Raw genomic sequence first — 22,219 nt, forward strand, 5'->3', positions numbered from 1 at the left:
TTCGCCTACTTAGTCCCACGACACCTCCAGGATTCTAGGCGGTGCTCCTACACAATCCAAACAGCACTGCCATGTTCAACTGACCCAGAGATGCCCCAGGTAGTGGCCAGTACCGATGCTACCATTTAGCTAATGCTAATGCTAAATGCTAACCCCTATCTGCTAAGAAGAACAGAAGAAGACAATACAGCTAGATTCACCTATACTGCTAAATGCCAATGCTAACTGCTAAGATACAATCATACTTCCACCGCTTTAGTTCTTGTTAACTGCTACAACAATAGCTAAACATTTTTAATCATCACATTAAAAATTACATACATTGTTTTTGATGCATATTTGCCTCCCAAATATATTAGTGTAATGGGTAGATAAAATGTATTAACTTAAATCACTTTGTAGAAAGGCACTTCATAAAGTTCGGTCTATTTCCTTGCATTAGTTTACGGGCCGATCTGCCTCATCCAACATGGCGGACATGCTGACGTATCGCAGCAACGGGCCATGATGAGGCATCTACCTTTATATGTCTATGTTTGTTGTTCTGTCTGATGTGTCACGTTGCTTTTCTCTCCATCTCGTGTGGAGAAACTTTTAATAATGTTTTGTTTCTCATAATTATAAAATAGCTAAGCATTATTGTATATTATAGTATAAAAATGAGAACATTGTCTCATAATGCTGAGACACAGAGGTGATTATCATGAGGAAACATCCTTTTATTTGGTGAATGCATCGCATGCAGACAATCTTTACTTGCCACACCAAATATATCCATCTCTGTTATTGCACATGCAGGTGCTTCATTGGTATCAACCCCAAGAGAGGACCAAAGGCCAGCGAGGGGACGGTGGGGTCCCAGAAGCACCTGGGGCTTTAGGCCACAACACGTCTCCTCACTGGACCTCACTGTCTCAAAGGATGAGTCCACACTGCAACCAGAGGGTCAAGGTAGCAAGTCTCAGTATTATGGTCTGTTCAGTTCAGTATAGTTCACTCCAGTTGTCTCTTTAATGCAGTTCCAGGCTTGTTCTTTCACTTGCTTTCTATTGCACATGATCATAACTCATGAAAGGTGGACACTGAAGGTAAAGTGCATTAAGTATGATATGAAAGTTGTATACAAATTGTTTAGAACCTGTTTGACGTGATTAGTTGTTCTCTCAGATTTTATTTTACAATCATTTTATTATGTGAAGTTCATTAGCTACTGAATGTAATTAAGTGTTCAGCATGAGGAATGGTGTATCCTGCATTGACTTTAATAAAAGACTCATTTTGTAAGTTATTCACCTGTCCAAGTCATTTCTGTGCTCACAATTTTCAGGGTTTTCATTCTACAGTTCTCTAATACATTTCACAGTAAAAAACTGGTTATGAGGATTACAGTAGGAACACTAAAATAACAGCATCATGCAACCAACCAGCTGACAGTATTATAATGTAAAGCTAAAAGTAAGCAGTAGAATAACAGTTTCATGCTGGCAACTGTAGCTGCCAGAAGTTTACTGTAATTTAACAGGGACATTTCTTACAGTGTAGAACAAAGTCTGTTCAAGTGCATGTAGTAATGTGCATCCTCATCCAAGCCTCCACCCTTTTCCCCATGAACTTAGCCCAGAAAAAGTGCCTAAACTTTTGTGCTTTATGTCTGTTTTCTGAAAAGGAAGACTGGAACTGCAGTGGTGTCAACAAGTGGGTGGATTACATTTGTGAGTTATTAACATTTATTACTGACATTTAAAAGCCTGATGAAATGAAACTGACTAAACAGTATAAGCAAAAATGTGTTTATAGAATGATAAAAATTATTAAGACCACATTGTAGCCATTTTTCTCCAACTGATCTTATATTGTTTCAAATGATTTATGACCAGAGAAAAGACCAAGGTCACCAGGACGTCATAGCATACAGACACAGGTCTTATCTCACACACACATTAAAAAGAAAAAAACAACAAAAAAACAAAACATTCTGGATGTTGGTTTGGTAAAGAAATTTCATTTTGGTTCGACAGAACTGTGGAAAGCCCAGACGGCCTGCCAAGGTGTTCAGGCAAAGGCTGAGATGGAAGCGGAAACTGATTGCTTAATACTGTTGGCAGCAGCTGGGACTGACCGGCTGTCTGAGACTTTAGGTGGCTGAAAACTGGAAGGAGCAGGTGGAGGCCTGTGTCACATATGGCTACATGGAGACACTGTGGCTGCTGTTCGCTGCTAAATTCTGTAATTGAGGAATATGACTGTCGGAGGATGTTGGAGATGGATGTTGGAGTTGGATGTTGGAGTTGGATCCGACTGGTGAGGCTGAACCATCTGGCTGTCAGAGGCTGTAGGTGTGACGGATGGAATAATGCGCATCATCAGCAAGTCACAACAAGCAGCACAGTAACATTTAATGGCCTTGTATGTAGAAACATTCACATTGTGATAAATGTGCATTTTCATGTTATAGTTTAGAATTATAATGACCATGGCCAGGTGCAGCAGTTGGAGTACAGTGCTTTTGTGCTTTCTTACGTTTCCAGCAGTCCAGCAGTGGTCAGATTGGTAGTAGTTACCAGAGGGCTCCAGCAGGGGGATTGTTGAGTTACTTTTCAGACAAGTTGCTTCCTTCCTTCAGTCATTACACACTGAGGAAAGTTTGTGCCCCTACATCTCTCATTCATATAGTCCCCTTTTCAGGGCTTTCACACAGGCAGAGGCAGATGTTACGGCTGCCTGCTAGAAGCTGCGGGTGGACGACGGCTGCTGCTGCTGGTTGACGGAGGCTATATAGGCTGATGTTCAAGTTGCAGTTTGCTGCCAGAGGCTGCAGGCAAAGGCTTGTGGCTGAAGATGTAGCCACCTGTCAGATGGTAATGGTAGCAAAAGTAGTTTTGACTGGACCCTGGAAGATGCTGGAAAGCTGCAGCCATAACTGGATCATTTAAAGATGAGGACGCACAAGGCAAAATCAGAAGTTGTGACGTCGTGTTTTTTTGCAGGCAGCAAAGGCTGCAGATGGAGGAAGGTGCTGGAGATGGCTTTCTGAAGGCTGAGCTGAATGCAGCTGGATGTTAGTGGATGTAGTTGGAGGCTGAGGAAGAAGCTGTAGGTGTTGGTTGTCAGATAAAGATGGAGGCTGGGCCTGAATTCAACTTGTAGCTGAACATATTTGATGATTATTATTTCAGCTTTTTTCAATTTCATGCACTAGAATTCCTACATTTTGACGAGTTTGACTTTTTTGCTTGTAGGCCGCCAAAGGTCTGGTTCAGCTTAGATGTCCAGGTCTATAAGCAATGGAAAGACTCCTGCTCCATATGACTCGAGTCCATCATTACTCTCTTCTGTGGTGAGCCGTGGACGGTTCAGCTGCTCCCAAGAGCTAAAGTTCTTCTATTTTTATGGCTTTGAATAGTTCAGTTTATATTGAGGGTTTTGATGGTACAATACAATTAACTTTCTGCTCAACCGAGTCACCACAAACATTACTAATACATTCACAATATACAGACAGGGGGTAATAGGGGCCTACTGTGATTTTATTCTCGGGAACCTCTGGTGGGTTAATCCGGCCCTGGTCTGACTAAAACCAGCATTGCATCAAGGACAGCTCGCTTGGGAGCATCTCACAGGAAAATGGACGTACAGTGCTAATTAAGATGGTGAAAATCATCATCAATTATACTTCTGGGAAGAACTAATATAATCATGAATTCAAAATATGTCAAATGTAAAGAGTCAGTCACTGTTCCTGTTTATAGGCACTGTTGTGATCCCTCTCAACTACCAACTGTGAAGTTAAAACCACAAAACATACACGTCGCAGCAAAAGACTAGCACAATACTTTATCTGATATTAACCCTGGTCAGTTCCTCTGTAGCCCTGGCATGATCTTAACGACCACCTCTGCAGTCAGATGCCAGGTTCCTTCCTTATAGCCCCTGTTGAGACAGGAAGTCCATCACCCTGTATGAGCTCTCCTAACTATCCGGATTATCTAGCAATCCTGACACCAGTGCAAAAAATATCTAACTGACATCATCATCATTACTCACCATACAAAAACGTCCTGTTGTATCCTCGTTGAGGAGACTCTTCTTGCTCAGGGTCTGACTCTGGTTCAAACATACATGGTTGCAGCGCTGCGTTTTCTCTGGCAGCCATCTTTCTCCCAGGGTTCACACTGAACAGTTGCCAAACCGTTTTCACTGCTGGACCACTCCGGGTGTAGCTGGGCGTGGAGGAGTCGTTCTCTCTCGGCCTGCTCGTAGTATCTGGCCTGCTCCTCCTTTGACAGTGAATTCCACTGTGGACACACTGACACATAACTACAGGCTGGGCGTGTCAAACATACAGAAGCAGCACATTTACTCTCTGACCCAGGACTACGCTCACAGCTGCAGTCCCTCTTCTCCTGACGTCGGCCTCAACATCGGGCCTCTGCTCCTTCATGAACAGCATGAAGGTGTTTGGTGGCTTCTTCATGTACAGCCGGTCGCCCTCCTGCCAGCTTTCACGCTTTTTCTTTCTACAGATGATGGATACAGATACCGATGGAGGATAGCTGAAGGGCTAAAGGACTGAGAGTCACGATTGCTGGTTAGTTAGTCAAATACACTAACTTCAATTCAGTTTTATTAATATAACACTGAGGGTATTATATATAGCATAGTATAGATACATATATGATGATATTTATGTATGTGATATATGTACATATTAGTAACAGATAGTTTATGTACATAATACAACAGTATGCATATGATAATAATGGAGGTATGGCTAATAGTAATAGCACTGGCAGCCATCTTTCTCCCAGGGTTCACACTGAACAGTTGCCAAACCGTTTTCCCGCTGGCTCACCCTGCTGAGGAGGGGGCGGGTTAAAGGAACAGACAGTAAAACCAGCCGGTCTGAATGCTGGCTGCTGGGCACGGAAGCTTTTATAGGAAAACTCATTAGCAAGTCCTCCCATCTGTGAGTTCAATTAGGCCAACTGGGGAGTCTTGTGGGTGGACTATGTGTCCTTTCCCTTCCTCTTGCATTCTTCCTATAAACTTTTTGGTTGGGTGTATGTGTGTGTGTGTGTGTGTGTGTGTGTGTTTGCTTGTATCAGTAATTTTTATTGTTTAAAAGATGTTTAGTTTCAGTTAAGTTCTTACTAAGAACTAAGTTTTTACTACAAATAGGGTTGTTTGTCAGGGGCAACATTTAAGGCTGTGATCACAGACAACGCGCTCAGGTGCGGCTCTGCGTCTCTTTCTTGCTACTGATTTATTTGAAGATTTCTCTCCAAATCCACCGTGAAAACTAAACAAACATTACCAAGAAAATAAGTTGAAATCATGTTGATCTAACATAGAAAAATAATATGCACAGCATGTGAAATAGCACAAGTACAAAGTGAAATGAAGACAAATGTGACAAATACCTTGTTGGCTGCATGCAAGGAAGGGAAAAGCCTTCTATCTTCACGGATGTACTCACTGCGCAACTGTCCATGCCCACCATGTGCCCGGTGCCGCGAGAGCAGCCCAATGAGACTCCCAGATAACTCAACCTTCAAAATAAAAATGCTATTACGTTTACGAATAAAATAAGTGCAATTTAAATGAATTCCCAAATATGAAATTCGACTTAGAAAAAGTAAACAAATCCTAAAAATGATGAAACAATATATTGGCAAAGTTGAAATTGTTGCTACTTTTGTGCATGTCAACTGTCACTCTGTGGTCAACAGCCAATGAAATCGCTGGAGAGGAGGGACTACAATCTGAGCGGAAGTGAGTAGAGAAGAAATGGCCTTCCTGAATCTGGCCAAGATTTGATTTAATTGTATTTTTTGCTATAAGTTATTGTTTGTATATCTGAGAGTGCCCTGGGAGGACGTGGGTCCCCAGGACTTCCGGTGATGAAGCCCTGGAACAAGGTGATAAAACTCTCCATGGTCAGGTCTCCAAAGGAGGACATTATATACCCACATCCATATTTAGAACAGGTTTTTAAACACACACACACACACACACACACACACACACAAATAACTACAGGCTGAGTACATACAGAAGCAGCGCACTTTCGCTCTGACCCAGGACTGCATTCACAGCTGCAGTCCCTCTTCTCCTGACGTCGGCCTCAACATTGGGCCTCTGCTCCTTCATGAACAGCATGAAGGCGTTTGGTGGCTTCATGACGTACGGCTGGTTGCCCTCCTGCTGGTTTCTCTTTCTACAGAACAAAAACAGAGTGAGAGCTCATGTTGCCGCAATGGAAATTTGAAGATAAGCAGAATAATACAAGACATGCGTAAAATGTAAACTTGTGTGTGCATTAAACTCATTAACAGACACTGATTCTAATCATACTCATGCAGACATATTTGATAGACAAAGAACAGAAATGAAACAGCAGATAGAAATTAAATATAAGAAGACTGCGATTTGATTATGACTCTGACTTATTAATGATGACCACTGTCGCAGATCATGAGCCAGTCAGAAACAAAGAGAAACATCCATTTGGATCAAAACTGAGCAAACCTACTTTAAGCTGGAGGTGTTGGGTGGAGGAGCAGAGGCGGGAGGAGGGAAAACCTGTGGGAGCTCATGCAGCAGCTCTCCGTTCCTACACAGACAAAGAGAGACAGATAAACTCATTCGACAGCTGAGAGAGTGTGTGTGAGGATGCAAACAGAAGCTCAGCGGCTAAGCTCACTCGTGTGTGTCTTTGCATGTATGTATGTGTTGCTTACAGGTGTCCAACACAGCGCAGGCTCTGGATGAACCCATCAGGGAGCCTCACCACTGGTGCAGCGTTATTCTGGAGACACGAGCACACACAGAACAGGTGAGTAGATGAGCTGCACTGGTGTCATCTGTCCACCAGGTGTCAGGATTTCCCCTCCCTATAAATTCTAATAACTGTTTGAATGAGCCGCTGTGGAGTCCAATCACAGGCGGAGAATCTGCCACACGCAGGTAAAAAACCAGAATATGTCTGAATGTTTCTGCTGAGGGTGGTGTGTTTCCATGTGAAGGTCAGCTGACCACGATGCCAAAAGCTGAACAAGTTATTCATGCAATCGAGTCCTGACTCCATTCAGACTGAGCTCAAACTGTGAATGAAAAATTAGCTGAGCTGTTGGTGAAGTAACATCCACCTGCAACATCCACCTGTGGTGTTTTGGGCCTTTAAGCTTTTGTACAAATAATCACTAACTATTCCAAACTTTGCTGGCCTAATAATAAATCAGTTTTTTGTTGAAACACTTGTATCAGTGCTGTTTCACATGCAGTCAAGTCACTGAGAGAGGAGAACTTATGCTGCAACCAAGCTTCAAGAGCATACAGCTTCACCTCCTAGCTAAAGAGCTCTAAAAATGTGCCATTTTTCTTATGGAGTTTTGAACTGCTTTTTAAAATTTTCCTTTTTAAGATGTCAGAAAACTTGAATGATCAATCAATCAAAATGAAAATTAAATTAAATGTCTCACCAGTGGATGTTTTCCCTCTCATTATATTTTCAGGACAGTCACATGACAGTTTCACTACTCTGAGACCACTTGAATGATTACTTTTGGATTATGGCTAATTGATCAGCAGATCACAGTAGTGTTGAACAGCTCGTTGTCAACAGAAGTCAACACAAGTCAACACAAGTGAAGGAACAACTAAGTGATCTTAGATTAAAATTATTCTTTTTTTCTTGCTTTCTTTTGGCATAAAGCATCCACCATCGACAAATATCTGTATCAATACAGGTATTGATCTACTCCTAATGGCCTCACTTATACTTAGTATCTTACCTGTCCTGCCTATAAACACCTGCCTGACTGTACAGGTGACCTGGCTGCTCCATGATGTTTGGGTTCAGTGGTGGTCCAGAGCTCATGGTGGGAGCTGCCATAAATGGATTTGGCTGTTCAACCACCTGAGGAGCAGCTCCCAGAGGTAGGCACTCACCATATCCTCCACCCGGACCCTCTACTGGTTCAGGTTGGGTGTTGACTTTCAGCTCAGTAGGAACATAAGGAGGAGGTGTAGATGTAGACTGATATGCTGTCACATCTTTCTGATCATTGAGTTTTTCTGCAACTAAATCACATTAACAAAACATGGTGGAAAACTTGATCAAAAACATGCCAAGTAAGATTTTCTGCCTCTGATTCCTTCAAAAAAGAAAGGTAGTATTTTTGTTGTTGTTTTAGGCCTTGGGCCTAACACACAAATGCTATCGATTACACAAACATAAATGTACCTGAACTGTGGGTAAAGTGGCTGTTCTGCCTGTAGAACAGTTGTATGATGTCTGATGTGGCTCTGGAGGAGCTCTCTCTTCTCTGAGAATATAACCCTTGATCGTGGATCTCAGCTTGGGCTTGAAGACTTCAGTGAATAACTGAATGACTTTTCTGTTTTTTGACAATTACTTCAGCTGTAAATAACCGTATTTCTCTTTCATTTTCTCTATCTTCAAATCACCAGAGTTCACCTCTTCACTCTGCTGGCGGCGGATTTGGGTTTTTGTTTTACTTGTAGTGTCAGTAATCCGCCGCAAGATGTCGCCGCTTCCTCTCCCTGACAGAGACACTGCTCCGACAAGGCTCCGACTCCTCACCTCTGAATGAGTGGACCCCCTTTTCTCTATTATAACAGAGAGGGAATGGGACAGACAGAGATAGAGGTGGGCAGAGGTGTGACTGAGTGGACAGACAGAGGCAGAGGGAGACTTAGAGCCAGCTGGGCTTTTGCCATATCTTATTTTTATTTCGGGATTTCAAAGAGCGGGGAAAGGCTGAAGTGCTGCAGCGGGAGTTTTTCGTGCGTAAACAGGATAGGTTGTTCTCCAAATTCTTAGGAGTTGTTCTACACTTTCAGACCGAGCAGTTTATTTGGAGGTAGTGTCCTGGGTGGAGTTTTCTTTGCCTCGTAAGAATATTTCATACACATTAATGTTAAATGCTTCGCTACTCCAAGTTTTCCATATATCTGTCTGAGCATCATTTATTGTCATTGTTTTGTGCTTGTCTCGATTTTGTCTTCATCACAAGTTATTATTACTAATTCTGATGAATTTGTCTCCATTTTGTTTCAGCGCAAGAGTCCCTGCGGTGCACGGATTACAATGCAAAGGATTTTGGAGGTTTGGGTCACCTTGGTGACAGTTTCTGCGATGACCAAGGGGGTCTTTGGAGGATACGGGCTCAGCATGTTTGCGGCGCAGTCTTCCCCTCCAGACCCGTGCTATGATGAGAACGGGAACCCGCGGAGGTGCATCCCCGACTTCGTCAACTCCGCGTTTGGCAAGGACGTGCGCGTATCCAGCACCTGCGGCAACCCCGCCGCCAGGTACTGCGTGGTGACCGAGAAGGGAGAGGAGAGGACCAGGGACTGTCACACGTGCGACGCCGGGGACCCCAAGAAGTCCCATCCACCTGCGTATTTAACAGACCTCAACAACCCCCACAACCTCACCTGCTGGCAGTCTGAAAACTACGTGCAGTATCCGCAGAACGTCACCCTCACCTTGTCGCTTGGGAAAAAGTTTGAGGTCACCTATGTGAGCCTGCAGTTTTGCTCACCGAGACCTGAGTCGATGGCGATCTACAAATCCATGGACTACGGCAAGTCGTGGGTCCCCTTTCAATATTATTCCACTCAATGCAAGAAAATGTACAACAGGCAGAATAAAGCAGCAATTACCAAGCAGAACGAGCAAGAAGCCATCTGCACAGACTCCCACACGGACATGCACCCTCTGACAGGTGGACTCATCGCCTTCAGCACTCTGGACGGCAGACCGTCGGCGCACGACTTCGACAACTCCCCGGTGCTGCAGGACTGGGTGACGGCCACCGACATCAAGGTGATCTTCAGCCGGCTCCACACTTTCGGGGACGAGAATGAGGACGACTCGGAGCTGGCCCGAGACTCCTACTTTTACGCCGTGTCCGACCTCCAGGTCGGTGGACGGTGCAAGTGCAACGGGCACGCTTCAAAATGCGTCAAGGACAGAGAAGGGAATCTGGTTTGTGAGTGCAAACACAACACCGCGGGACCGGAGTGCGACAGGTGCAAACCTTTCCACTATGATCGACCCTGGCAGCGCGCCACGGCCAGAGAAGCCAACGAGTGTGTCGGTAAGTGAACCCCCCGTTTTGTCCTTCACCGTGGAATTCATCTGCATTCAATATTTTTCTTGCTTCATTATGTTATTCGATTCGTGGAAAAGGTGCTGTCACAAATCAGGACATTTTGGTGATCACCGAGTCCTGCCGTTACGCACAAAAATGACGCACCGGCCTGATGTTTTTTCGTTCATGTGAATTTCACATTTTCTGTTTTATTGCTGGGAATCAAACACAGAAACAGCTCTCCTCTGCAGACACAATGTTCTTGATTTTGCTCTGAATAAATGTTCGCGCTGTAGGCCCAGATTAAAGAGGCGATGGTCCGGCGTTAAATGTGCTAATGATTCATTTGATTGTCGCTAAATAAATCCCAGGAGAGGCAAAGAGAGAGGAGAGAGGCCTCGAGCTGCAATCCCACGACCTAACCGGTAAAAGAAGCATCCGGATTATTAAAAGCAAGAGACCGATTCATTACATTAAATATTTAAACTAAATTAAATTGATTAAATTATTTATTGAAAAATCAAAGTGCCTCTTTCTGCTGTTAACGTTTTATATGCGCAAAACGAAGTAAACCACTGCTGACACAGAAAAGAGTGACATGGATTTACATAAAACTCATTCTCCAAATGGAAATACATTCAGGCCTAAATAAAAAAGAAATTGTTTAAATAAGCCGTTTAATTCAGTCATTAAATTTTGTAGCACAAATTGATATATTTATAAAAAAATCGTCCTGTTTAAAGAAACTTAAATGCTCGCAATTTCTTCTATAATTAAAGCTGATATCGTGCCATATTTTCCTGTATGCCAAGATCGGTTTCAGAGGCTACATATTTTGCCCAGTAACAAATGTGCACTTTGTTGACCCCTGATTTTTATCAACATTCAGAGGAAAAGAAAGGGCAGGAAGTCATTTCAGCAAAGAAAGCGCGCCTGTCCGAATGCGTAATTGCGTTTTGACCCGTGTTTCCGACTGTAGTAGCGCTTTAATAGGAAGGAAACATTGCAGCTGCAGAGATAGACTGCAGGGGCGTGTTATGTTTCCACAAGCAGGTGCTATTACAGATTGGATGGGCGATTAAGGCGGTTTTATTGACATTTTTGGCACGTAGAGTATAAACTGCCGCATTAGAGCCAGTAAACTATTCAGAGAGGACAAAGCGCGAGGTAATCTGAAGCCAGGTCTGACTTTTTATTCCAGCAGCAGCGAGCGCGTGTATTTGCTGTGATGCTTATTTTCAGCGGGGCAGGGGGGGCTTATATCAACAGCTCAAGCCCCTCTGAGCTACAGGGAAGCAAACCTGGAAAAGCAACAAGTCCTGACAGTGCCATGGTTTGCTCAACCAAACGGAACAAGTGAACAAGTTGTTCCCCTTGGCCTCCGCCTTTTGCCTCCGCAAAGCCAGCATCTCAGTGTATTTTACTAAAACAAAAGGTTGTTACTTGCGGCATCTATCTCGCTGTCAGCGGGAGCCCCCCCCTTTCACCATCTCCCTTTTTGTGTGAGCGGTGTCATCGGATAAACCCGCAGAAAAGCCAGACTGAGCATGTCCTCCAAAGAGGAAATACGGGTGGCCTGACACCTCTGCATAAAAGAAGAAGACCCAGGGGAGGGGCTGTTTCAACTGAGCAGTGGGTCCATATGGTCTGGCAGTGGGGATGCAGAGTGGTCGGTGCTAATGATCTGTCTGGATTTCTCCTCCCTGCTGCACCACACTCACATACTGAGAGAGGAGTGAGAAACAGAGGTGTGGTTAAGGGAGAGCAGTTGGTTTCATTCACTGGCGGTGGGCATCAAGGCAGCGAGACAATTTCCCATGACTCTGCAGGCAAGGTTGCCATCATTTTGTCAGGAGGCATTTGTGTTGGCAGCAGCCACTTTCAAATTCCTATCAGCTGGAGTCGCATGACTTACAAATGTGTCCATAAAAACTGGGGCTGGGGCCAGAGGGGTTGCACGGGCCCTCGCATGGAATCCGACCGGCCACCCACCAGAGTCCGAAGGTGATAGGTGGTTGGCTTGTTAGCATCATGGATGGATGTAGGCCCTGGAGCAGAACCAGAGCCAGGAATGACTACAGAGTGACGCAAAATGAGCTTAAAGGCACACAAAACTACCACAAAGAGGCACAAAACGATTACAAAGAGGCGCAAAATGTCCACAAAAATACACAGAACCAAAACACGGGGAAGCAAAATGACTAGAGAGACACAAAATGACCACAAAAAGACACAAATGACTACACAGAGACACTGAACGAGTACAAAAAGACGCAGGATGGGTGGGGGCCTTTTGCATGTCTGTGTCCAGGGGCCTGGCTGTAGGCTGTTTGGAGCTGATATTGGTATGTTTATTTGGCATTCATTTATTAATATAATGTAACTATTAATTATGTGCAGTCTGTTATTACCAAGAACCAGGAAGGGCTTTCAGTCTGTTTTTATTGTTCTACAAATGCACCCCCTTGCAAATATTTCTGAAGCCGCTGCTGTGTGCAAAAGGAAAAGCACTGCGTTTGTTTAATACATTAATGCATGCTAATGTTTGACCATGACCCATAATCATTTATGTAAAGGAATGAGAAACACACACACACACACACACACACACGGGGACACGTCAGGCTCTCCTGTCCCAGGCAGCTGCTTCATATTCTCTCCGTGTTCAGCGTAGCGCTGACCCCTGACAGTCAGGCCCCCGCTCCTCTCCGGCCTGACTGATGGGCTGTGAAGGGAACTGTGGGAAACTTCTGCTTGCCAAGTGGGTTTTGAGGCAAGTTGAAAATGGTAGCCTTAGTCACTCATATGTGTAATTTTGCACGTTTGTTCAATTTCTGCTGTGTTTTTGCTGTCACCCTGCCATGCGATGGTCTGTTTCATAACGGCTGAAAGTCAGCTGGAGGCTCAGTCTTGTTTCTTTGCACTTTTGACGCACATTTAGACGAAACCCTCACCTCCATGTGTTCTTATGGTTGGCAGGCCTTTATCTGGCTTCAGATGCATTTGATATGACAGTGCATTTCAAAGAAGAGCATGCCATCCTGTCTCTGATCACAAAGTCAGTTACTATGTGTCCCAACAGAGAGCATTTTGCTTGCTGCTCCGCTCAAAGCATTTTGGCACAAAGGTAAACCTACACATGCATCTTTGTGCTTTGTGAGGAAGAGCCGACATGTTCGCCACCCACAAGGTAGCTGCATTAGGATATGATTGTATCAATTGCCGGCTGGCTCTGCTCCCGGTCTGTGGAGCGCATACTGGTACTCGCTCCAGCAGCTCTAAAAATAGAGCGCAGGATATAAACACACGGCTCAAATTTTTAAAAAAACGGCAGATTTGATGATAAATATGGTGGAGGACGTTTGAGAGCACGAATGCAAGGGCCGTTCACATCAATAGCTATCTTTAGGTCGTGGACGGAGTCTAGAATGTTTCAGCAGCCTCACCCCTGGCTGTCAATCACTGGTCCAGACACATCAAATCAGTCAAGACAAGGGAGCTTTGAGAAGACGGCGTAGTTTCTTTCTTTGAACTGCAACCCACTTGCATGCCAGCAGCTCAGAGAGAGAGAGAGAGGAGACGCTGGTACAGGCAGAGGGAAACCAGACCCTTACAGTAGACCTACAAGGACACCACATTTACCGCGGTCTGTTATATAGAACCGCTCCACAGCTAAGATCCGCTTTCCTGTTTAGTTTACAATAGAAGATTTGAATCGCAGGGACCACTGACACTGTTCCTGCCTCCCCTGAGTTGCCAGGTTGGGCCAGGCCGGGCACGCTCGCCATCTGGGTCTCATTTCAGCTCCACGGCAGCAGCCCATGTGTCGGTACAGAAGAATTTCTGTAAAGCATGATGTCATAGATATTCTTGTAATAGAAGTTGCACCGTCTCGCTCGTTCTCTGGTATTTCGGTTCTTTGGCTCGCCCCCCCTCCTCGCTCTCCCTCCTGTTGCTCCTTCCCTCTCCCTTTCTGTCGTTCTCTGGCCCATTGTTGCGAGCCAGCTCCAGGGGACAGTCAGCCATTTCCATTTCATTTGTAAGCTGAGACATATTTGAGGGTTTTGATTTTTCACATGAATCTAGTCAACAATATCCAGAGGACATGGCTAGTTCTTTTTGTTTTTTCGGTTTTATTGACTTCTGTTTCAATGGGTCTCATGTTTAAATACATTTCCTTAACATGTTGAACAATGCAGTAATGAAAACAGGCTGTTTGCAAGGGCAATGTGTCGTACCCAATGGTTACAATGTGCAGCAGTTTTAATGTGGATGTTTGAATAAAGAGCGAGATGGGCTGGTGATGGGACAGGTTTTGTTCAGCAGCAAAGCCTTGGCTCAGTATCCTTGACAGGAAGTATGTAACATACTGACGTCCACATGAGCAAGGAGTCCTCACCGTCTCCTCAGGCTCTGACCTTTGACCTCGCTCTGGGAGACAAACAGTAATTTCTCCTGGAAATTCACTGATATGCAGCAGTATCCAGCAGACTTTGGTCATGCGGGGAAAAAAAAACACGTCTGAAAGGCACATTTTACTGAAAACACAAAAATGAAAACAAATGCATGTGATCGTAAGCATCTTGCTCTTATTGTGGCATGTTTGTTTGGATCCTCATTAGTGACTACAGTCATATTCCCTGGGGTCCACTACAACCCCTAACAACATTACAACCTTCAGATGTCCTGTGCAAATAGTCTAAATAAGAGCAAGACCCGAACACGACACGGCAAATTGCATTTCATCGAGATTACACGGAAAAAGTAACTGAGGTAATAAGAGGAGAATAAGACACACAACACGAGTGTGTGGTAAAAAAAAATCGATACGAGGTGAAAACTGAAACAACGTGGAGTGGTTCACTGGAAACAGGTGTGCTGCAGGTACGAACACTCAGGGACTTTTTTTGCTTTACAACAGCACCAACCATCAGGAGCAGAGTGCCGGTTAGATGGACTGACGAGCCTCAGTCATCCAGAACATGTCAATGCTTGAGTACAGCTGGGGGGCACTGGCGGGGTTCAAACGGTCTGACCAATGGGAGTTGCAATGGCAGGTTGTAAAAAACCCTGAAGAAATAAATAAATCAGACCAATCAGTTTCAATCAGCCAAAGTCAAACATAATGAGACTCTTGTGTTTTTCTGATGAGTATCTTTTTATGCGTATCTAACAGAATCAGTGCAGCTGGCTCAGTGAGACACGGCTCTTACTCGCGTGACAGCCTCCTCTGGTGACGGGCCTAAAGCTGCACCAGAGAACTGGAGATGGACTGTGTGGAAAATGTGACAGGAGCCGTTCCCTCAGGGGCCGAGGCAAATTTTGTGGTTACTAACTATTCTGCGAATCAGTCACAGTGAAACTGCTCAAGATTTGCTCGTGTGCGACGACTGCGAGTTCTCTGTTGCAGATCATGTCAATGAACACTCAAATGTGTAAAAAAAAAAGAAAAAAAAAAGGGATTTGGTTTGTTTTTATGCATGTTTAAGCCAGTGAACTACACATCAGCTTTATTTTAATTTAAAAATCATGAATTCATTCAATCTATTGTCATTTTTGTGTCTAAGTTCTGTTCTCAGCTGCAGTTCCATGAACAGATTTAATATCCCATCATATTGTGGGATAGAATAGTGCCAAATCTGAGAGAGATTACTCCTGTATGCATCTATACATCCAGAAGCCAGAAACATCCTGCATGGTTTACCTTTATAGGAGACAAAGCATGCAGCATTTTAAAACAATGCACCCAAAAATGAGAAAAATCTGCAACTGCTTTGTCTGTAGCAAAATGGGGACTATTCTCTTTACTCTTATTTAAACTGAGCTGGGATGTGTGTCATGCAAGTCAAATTATTTTACGGGACATTTAACTGTTTTTCATTTTTGTCAAGATGTGAAAACATGTTTGTAGAGATAATGCAAATGATCCACTGCACACACTCAAGCTGCCATCTATAACTACTTTTTTCCTTAGGATAAAAATCTGGACTAAGGAAACAAAAGAATCCCGCCAAAAGGCCACCCTCTGCTCAGCAAAAAGAGAAAACACACTCTCACTCCTTCCCTCCTAATAATTTTCATACAGTCCCTTAGGAAATAGCTTTGCATGATGACTCTGCTCAGACCGCTTCATGCTTCGTGTTCGCTGCTTGCCCTGTTTGCTTTTTCTTATTGCTTTTAAATGACCATAAACTTCACAGTGTTGGGTGCCTTGGTGGCGGGAAATTATTCTTTTTTAAGATTTAGCAGTGACAAGAAGAACAATCTGCAGTGAATGGGGTGAAACGTGCATAAAACAGCCTGCATGCAGCGAGGGCAGAGTGCAAAGCTTAAAAACAGGACAGCGAGTCATGACAGGGACTCAGCATCTTGCTCAACACTTCCACGGATGGTGTCACAGGCATTCTTGTGTACAAACCGTCCAGCTGAGTATCGATATCCTGGCATCCCCTTCATAAAAAAACGCTGTGCTCAGTACGACTGGCACCCACATTGCAGCGATAGCAGCAGCCATCTTTTTGGGCCGCATCCCAAAACATCCTTTAACGCTGTCATGACGACAAACAGAGAACAATACTTCTGGAATTGACTTATTTTTTTTTCTGTCGCCTCCAGTCTGTCTTGCAACATAAGCCTATGTGACTTTGGTAAGAGGTTTCTGTGTATACAACCAAACCATAAAACAAAGAGATGTATTTGGGGGGATCTCAAAAAAAAAAAAAAAAAAAAAAAAAAGCCACGCTCTGCAACAATCCAGCGTCCTCTGGGTGAAGGCTGCATGTTTTGGGGATTTTGTTTTGTTGAGCTCATAATTCAATACAGACGTGATGGCTCGAGCCAGAAAGGTTTCACTCAGACTTTTAAGTGCATACTGAAAAATCTTGTTCTGCCGGGCCGAGGACGGCGGTTCGGAGAGGTGACTCAGTGTTTTTAGAGGAATACGCTACCTTTGATTTAATGTTCGGATCCTTCACGCATGAGCTGCTGGATGTCGCGGCGTGAATGTTGAACAGTATGGAACATATACAGAACACAGTGGGTTTGTTCAACACGTAGAGATTATTGTGTTTGATTTGACGTGAAGGTCATTATTCTGTCAGCTAATCCTAACCAGCACATGTTATGACACGCTGTGTGTGCTGATGCCTTGATGCATGTGTCTGGATATGAACAGTAAACAGCTTTAACATTTTTAATCATAGAAACTTTTCAAACTTTGCAACTAGCTTCATTTTATTTCCAGATTTTAAAAAACAAATCATGCAATAAAGCTCAATGTTATTCTGACTTTTCAATTAAAAAAAGGTATGACATGCAATGTGTTATGTGCCTTAATCAATCAACTACTAGAGCACCAATGGAGCCTTTATTTAGACTCACTTTAACATTTTTTTTTGGGAAGGATGGCATTCAATACAAATTATGTTTTGATTATTACTCCATTAATTTTTGTGCTTAACACACATAAGCACTACACACAACATTTTACAACGCAGTCAGTGGATCCTGAATTACTGGGACGGCTCAAATTGTTTGTTTTCATGCTGTCTATTTTAGTTTGATCATGGGGCGCCTTATTGTTCACTGAGCCAAGATGAAATAGATGCACATGTCTGTGCGTATGTGCGGATGCTCGGCCCTTTGTGTCCACCGTCTGTCTACATGGAGCCGACCGCCGGGGCTTCCAGGGTGGCATCAGGACCACCTAGTGTGTGCGCATCGAGCCCCTTTGAGGCGCTGGAGCAGGGCAGGCTGGGAATGATTAATGGGCCAGCAGAGTGACACGCTCCGCGGCTCAGCTTCAGACCCCCAGCCAGCTCCCCTGCTGGGCTGCCACCCGACACAGCCAGCTCAGTGACAGCGCCGTTTGTGCGCCTACGCACAACACACTTCCCCTAGTGTCACTTACCCGACTTCCCCCCTGTGCCACTTCCCCCTCTCCCCCCAAAAAAAGCATTAAGGAACTCTGCCGTGGAGGCATAAGCTCCTTTGGCTGGTACCATCCTCCCTGCTGCGCTGTCGACACAGGGGTCTTTTTACTGGAAGACAAAGGCAACAACTGACAACTGGATCAATTATAGTGGAATAAAGTCTTGATCCTTATTAGAATGATGCCTACAGTAAGCCTGCAGGGCCTTCCCTACAGTTTTAGGGGCATTTGTGATAGTTTGGCGCCTTCACTATTAGCATGTAAATTAAATGCGACGGCCGCTAAATATACCACCAAGCATCAGGAATGCGAGCTGCTAATTACCCCGCTCCCCTTTTATTTAACCACCACTTATCTCCAGAACACTTTAAAACAACGTGTAGACATAATAAGGCTGCCTTGAAGGGGAAATGGAGATGCTGGTTCCTGTTTCATATTTATTTTTCCATATAACTTCTGTGTGAGCCTGTCCAGGAGTCTCTGTTGCTCCATAATGGATTTCTACATCCTCCCAAGCTCTGCCTCCACCTCTCACATGCCCCAGTGGCCAATTCTTCTGCGAGAGAGAATGAGGAACCACTTACTGGATTTGAGGGGATATCCAGCAGGATGGATGGAGGAGAGGGGAGCACATTGGCTACCAGACACCGGTCCCTACATGACTATAAATATCCCAGCGCTCCACGTCTGCTCAGAGGAGGGAAGACCTGGGGATTCATCAATTGCAATCCTCCCTCTGCACACTGCGTGTTTGTGTGTATGTGATCGAGGCAGATCTCTTAGTCAGACAGGGAGCAAAGGCGGAGGATTAAACCGCCTTCCATTCGTCCATAACTCTTCAAGTCTGAGTGGAGACGGAGAAGGCCGCCCGTTCCCATCCTCTTGTCATCCCTTATCCAGGTCACCTAAGCTACTGTGGAGCAGACGGCTCACAACTCCTTCACACGCTCACACCAAACAGTGGAAAGTCACTTCCTTCCTCTCCTGATTGGCTGAGCTCTGAGACATACATCAGACGGTTTCCTCCCTTCTCTGGTGTAAACTCGGGCAGCGTGGAACAGCTTACATGTGTACGTGTGTGAATGTGCGCCATGTGGTTTACACAGGGAGATAGCGAGGCTCAATTTCTCATGACAGTGAGTCGGAGATAAGGCGCCGTATCTGGTTCTCACTTCTCACAGGCAGCTGGGGAAGAGAATGACCTCAGAGCAGTGAGCTCAAACACCACGTTAGATCACACTGTGATGTACAGCGACCTTCGAGTGCCTGGGCTCTGTTACAGCAGGTTTTTATGTTCTGGGGTGACAGGAACAGATCTGAAAATAGCTCAACAATGAACCTGTCACACTGAGCAGAGGACGGTAAGAGATACAGAGGTGTCTGCAAGGCGTCCTAGTTGATTTGGCGACATCGGTGGTTACTGGTGGCGACAGCGAGTGCGGTTTACTGCTACAGTCAACACTCCTTGAGCAGCTACTTTGTCAGAAATACAACAGAAGCGCAACTGGTAAATCTGTTTACAGTGCAGCCAAACAAACAATGGGCGTAAGTAGTTTTCCACACAGCAGCAGAGCGGTAGCAGTAGCAGGGCTTGGTTTCATTGCCTGTCAACTGCACCTCTTCATCTGACAGCTCACAGTAATCGCTCCTTCTTGTTCCATTTAAAATGTGAACAACACTGACCAAACATGCCTGGAATCGTCATTTTCTTGTTTTGTCGACACAGTTTTGACACAACTGTTGCTGTCAGCGCAAACCTCATGACAAATACGCCGCATTTCCTGTGAGTGTCGTGCGTGGCAGCCGAATGCTTTGAATGCACAGCAGCAGATGTCGGAAGCGTTCGGCTTGCACTGGCTGTAGCTTAATGGAGCTCTGATATGGTGCTGGTACGGTACAGCACATTATCAATAAGATAAAACTCCAAACAGTAACATTGGATTACACGCTGCATTGCTTCTTGAAGTCAATTTGAATCCAGTGCAGGAATGGTGGACTCCGCCACTAACAATAAAACCTACTATATAGAGAGGTCAACAGATTGTAAATGCATTGAATGGCCAGAAAATGCTGCCCATAAATAGTAAATTCATGAAAATCTTCAGGATTATAGCTTTAAATGGGTTCTGCAGCTGTTCAGAATTGCACTTCCATCATGCCGGGAGACGTGCGAGCGGCAGGTTAAGAGAAGAAAACAAAACTACAGAAGACGTCAGATGACTGTTTTCACAGGCTGCCCTTACAAGTCAACTAATCTTGATGTGTAAAATTAGTGGACTCCCCCTTTAAAAGTTTGCACTTTTTCCATCATGAATGAAACTGACATGAGTTCAATGCAACGTCCTGAACAGCAGAGTCACATGGCTTTGATTGACAGCAGAGGCCCCTCACGCTGGATGTCCTCATTGATCTGAGGCTCACAGCATAGCATTTGTTTTACTCATTACTACTGTAGTTTAAGGTTCACTGGGTTCCCGCTAAGATGGCCAGAGGCTGGTGCGCTTCAGGAAGAACCCAGCCTTTTCCTCTTCAGCTCAGCACCATGTCCTGGAAGCCACCTAGCAACCGGGACAAAGTTTGGGATAAAAATGAACACAGTAGTGAGAAAACCTTTACGATGACCTCTCAGTGTTTCCATAAAACAATCATTAACAATTAATTGCCTAACTTTTCCCTTCACACAGACGCTGTGACCACAGTGCTCAGGCCGTGCCCCTTTTTTTCCTGAGGTGAGCTGTCACAGTACGAATTGAACACTTGCTTGGACTTGGACTCTCCTTGAGCTGAATAAAAACGGGGAAATAACTGCACTTGAAATTAACCTTTGATCAGAGAGATATGGGGTTAAATGTTGGGATGCTATCAAAAAACACACGGGAGAGATATTTTTGTCATCGGGATCTGGCTTCTTATAAATTAGCCCTTGGAGAAAAGTGGAGAAAAGCACAATAAACATGCCACGGGAACGATGGATTGTCACCTCAGCTTTATGATTTACAACCCAGCGGCTTCCTGCCTCCATCTCCCTTATTCCCTCCGCACGGGGGAACGCAGAGGAGAACGCACGTGCCAGAGTGTTAAAATAACCTCCCCGCTCTGTGGGGAAGATCTGGACCTCAACCGAACGCTGGCCAGCGAAGTCCCACAGCAACCTGGCCCTGTTTAGATGTTTCATACAGGTTTAGTCTGGAGAACGTCCCCTCTGACCACAAGCACAATTACACTGCATTCACATTTACTGTAAATACAAGCTCCCAGCTGAGGAAAACTATTCAGGTCAGCCTCAAGTTGGTGATTATGGTTAAGATGAGTGGGTGATTTTCAGATGTCTCCCAATTGTATCAACACTCAAACCAAAATCCCTATTATCCAAATTACTCATAAGACACAAGGAGAAAGGATTTTAGAGTAATTTAGACAATTCGCTTCAAAAGGTAGAAGAGGCGCAGAAACAATATGGTGCCACTGAAGACCACACTACTAACACATTTTACGTTGCGTCTGTCATCGGCCGCGCCACATTTTCCACATTTCGACTTGTGTGTAAACTTGTAGAGGCGATAGAAACGGATCTCGGCAGCCTGCGGAGGAAACGTTTCACGGCTGACGGGGTTCGGATGATGATGTGTGCTCTGCTTTGTTCATCAGCTGGGATAAACAGAGATGCGTGTTAGAAAATGAGTGGCTGAGAAAATGAAACTTGTGCACTAATAAGATACTTTAAAACAGATGAAACAGTTTGTCCACACACTGAGTCCGCTTTGACACCTGAACTCCATGTGCTTGCTATTAAAAAGTGTGGGAAAACTGGTTTGCAGGCAAGAAGTCTAAACCGTTAGCATCAGCTAAAGCTCATGGATAAACAGCTGTAATGCTTTATTAAAAATATTGAATACATGGTTGCAATAGTTGGCTAAAAATATACATGGTTAACCAAAATAATGTATAAACTTTTGAAATAATTGTCTAAAAGTAAAGGATCAGCGGTTGCAATAGTGAGGTTAAAAAAGGGCTGTGGGTATGTCCACGACTTTAAAACCTGTTTGTCTCCGTCCGGCGCGTCTGTCCACGTAGCCTCCAGCTTCCTTTAGAAGCAGGACAGAGGGAACAGAATTTGCTTATTGGGCTTAATGACCGTGGACCTTTTCATCACCTCTCCCATAAACCT

The 22,219-nt window shown here is 44.5% G+C and overlaps 1 protein-coding gene across 1 annotated transcript in view; it reads left to right on the plus strand.

Moving 5' to 3' along the window:
* Positions 1–8,782: 8,782 nt before the first annotated feature.
* Positions 8,783–22,219, plus strand: part of LOC121620837 (netrin-1-like) — a 41,140-nt gene continuing 27,703 nt past the window's right edge. Inside the window, exons 1-2 of the mRNA XM_041957066.1 lie at positions 8,783–8,916; positions 9,083–10,127. Coding sequence (XP_041813000.1) covers positions 9,113–10,127 — 1,015 coding nt within the window. The 5' untranslated portion in view covers positions 8,783–8,916; positions 9,083–9,112. The remainder of the gene's footprint in view (positions 8,917–9,082; positions 10,128–22,219) is intronic.

This window comes from Chelmon rostratus, chromosome 17, assembly GCF_017976325.1.
Source record: "Chelmon rostratus isolate fCheRos1 chromosome 17, fCheRos1.pri, whole genome shotgun sequence".
NCBI lineage: Eukaryota > Metazoa > Chordata > Actinopteri > Chaetodontiformes > Chaetodontidae > Chelmon > Chelmon rostratus.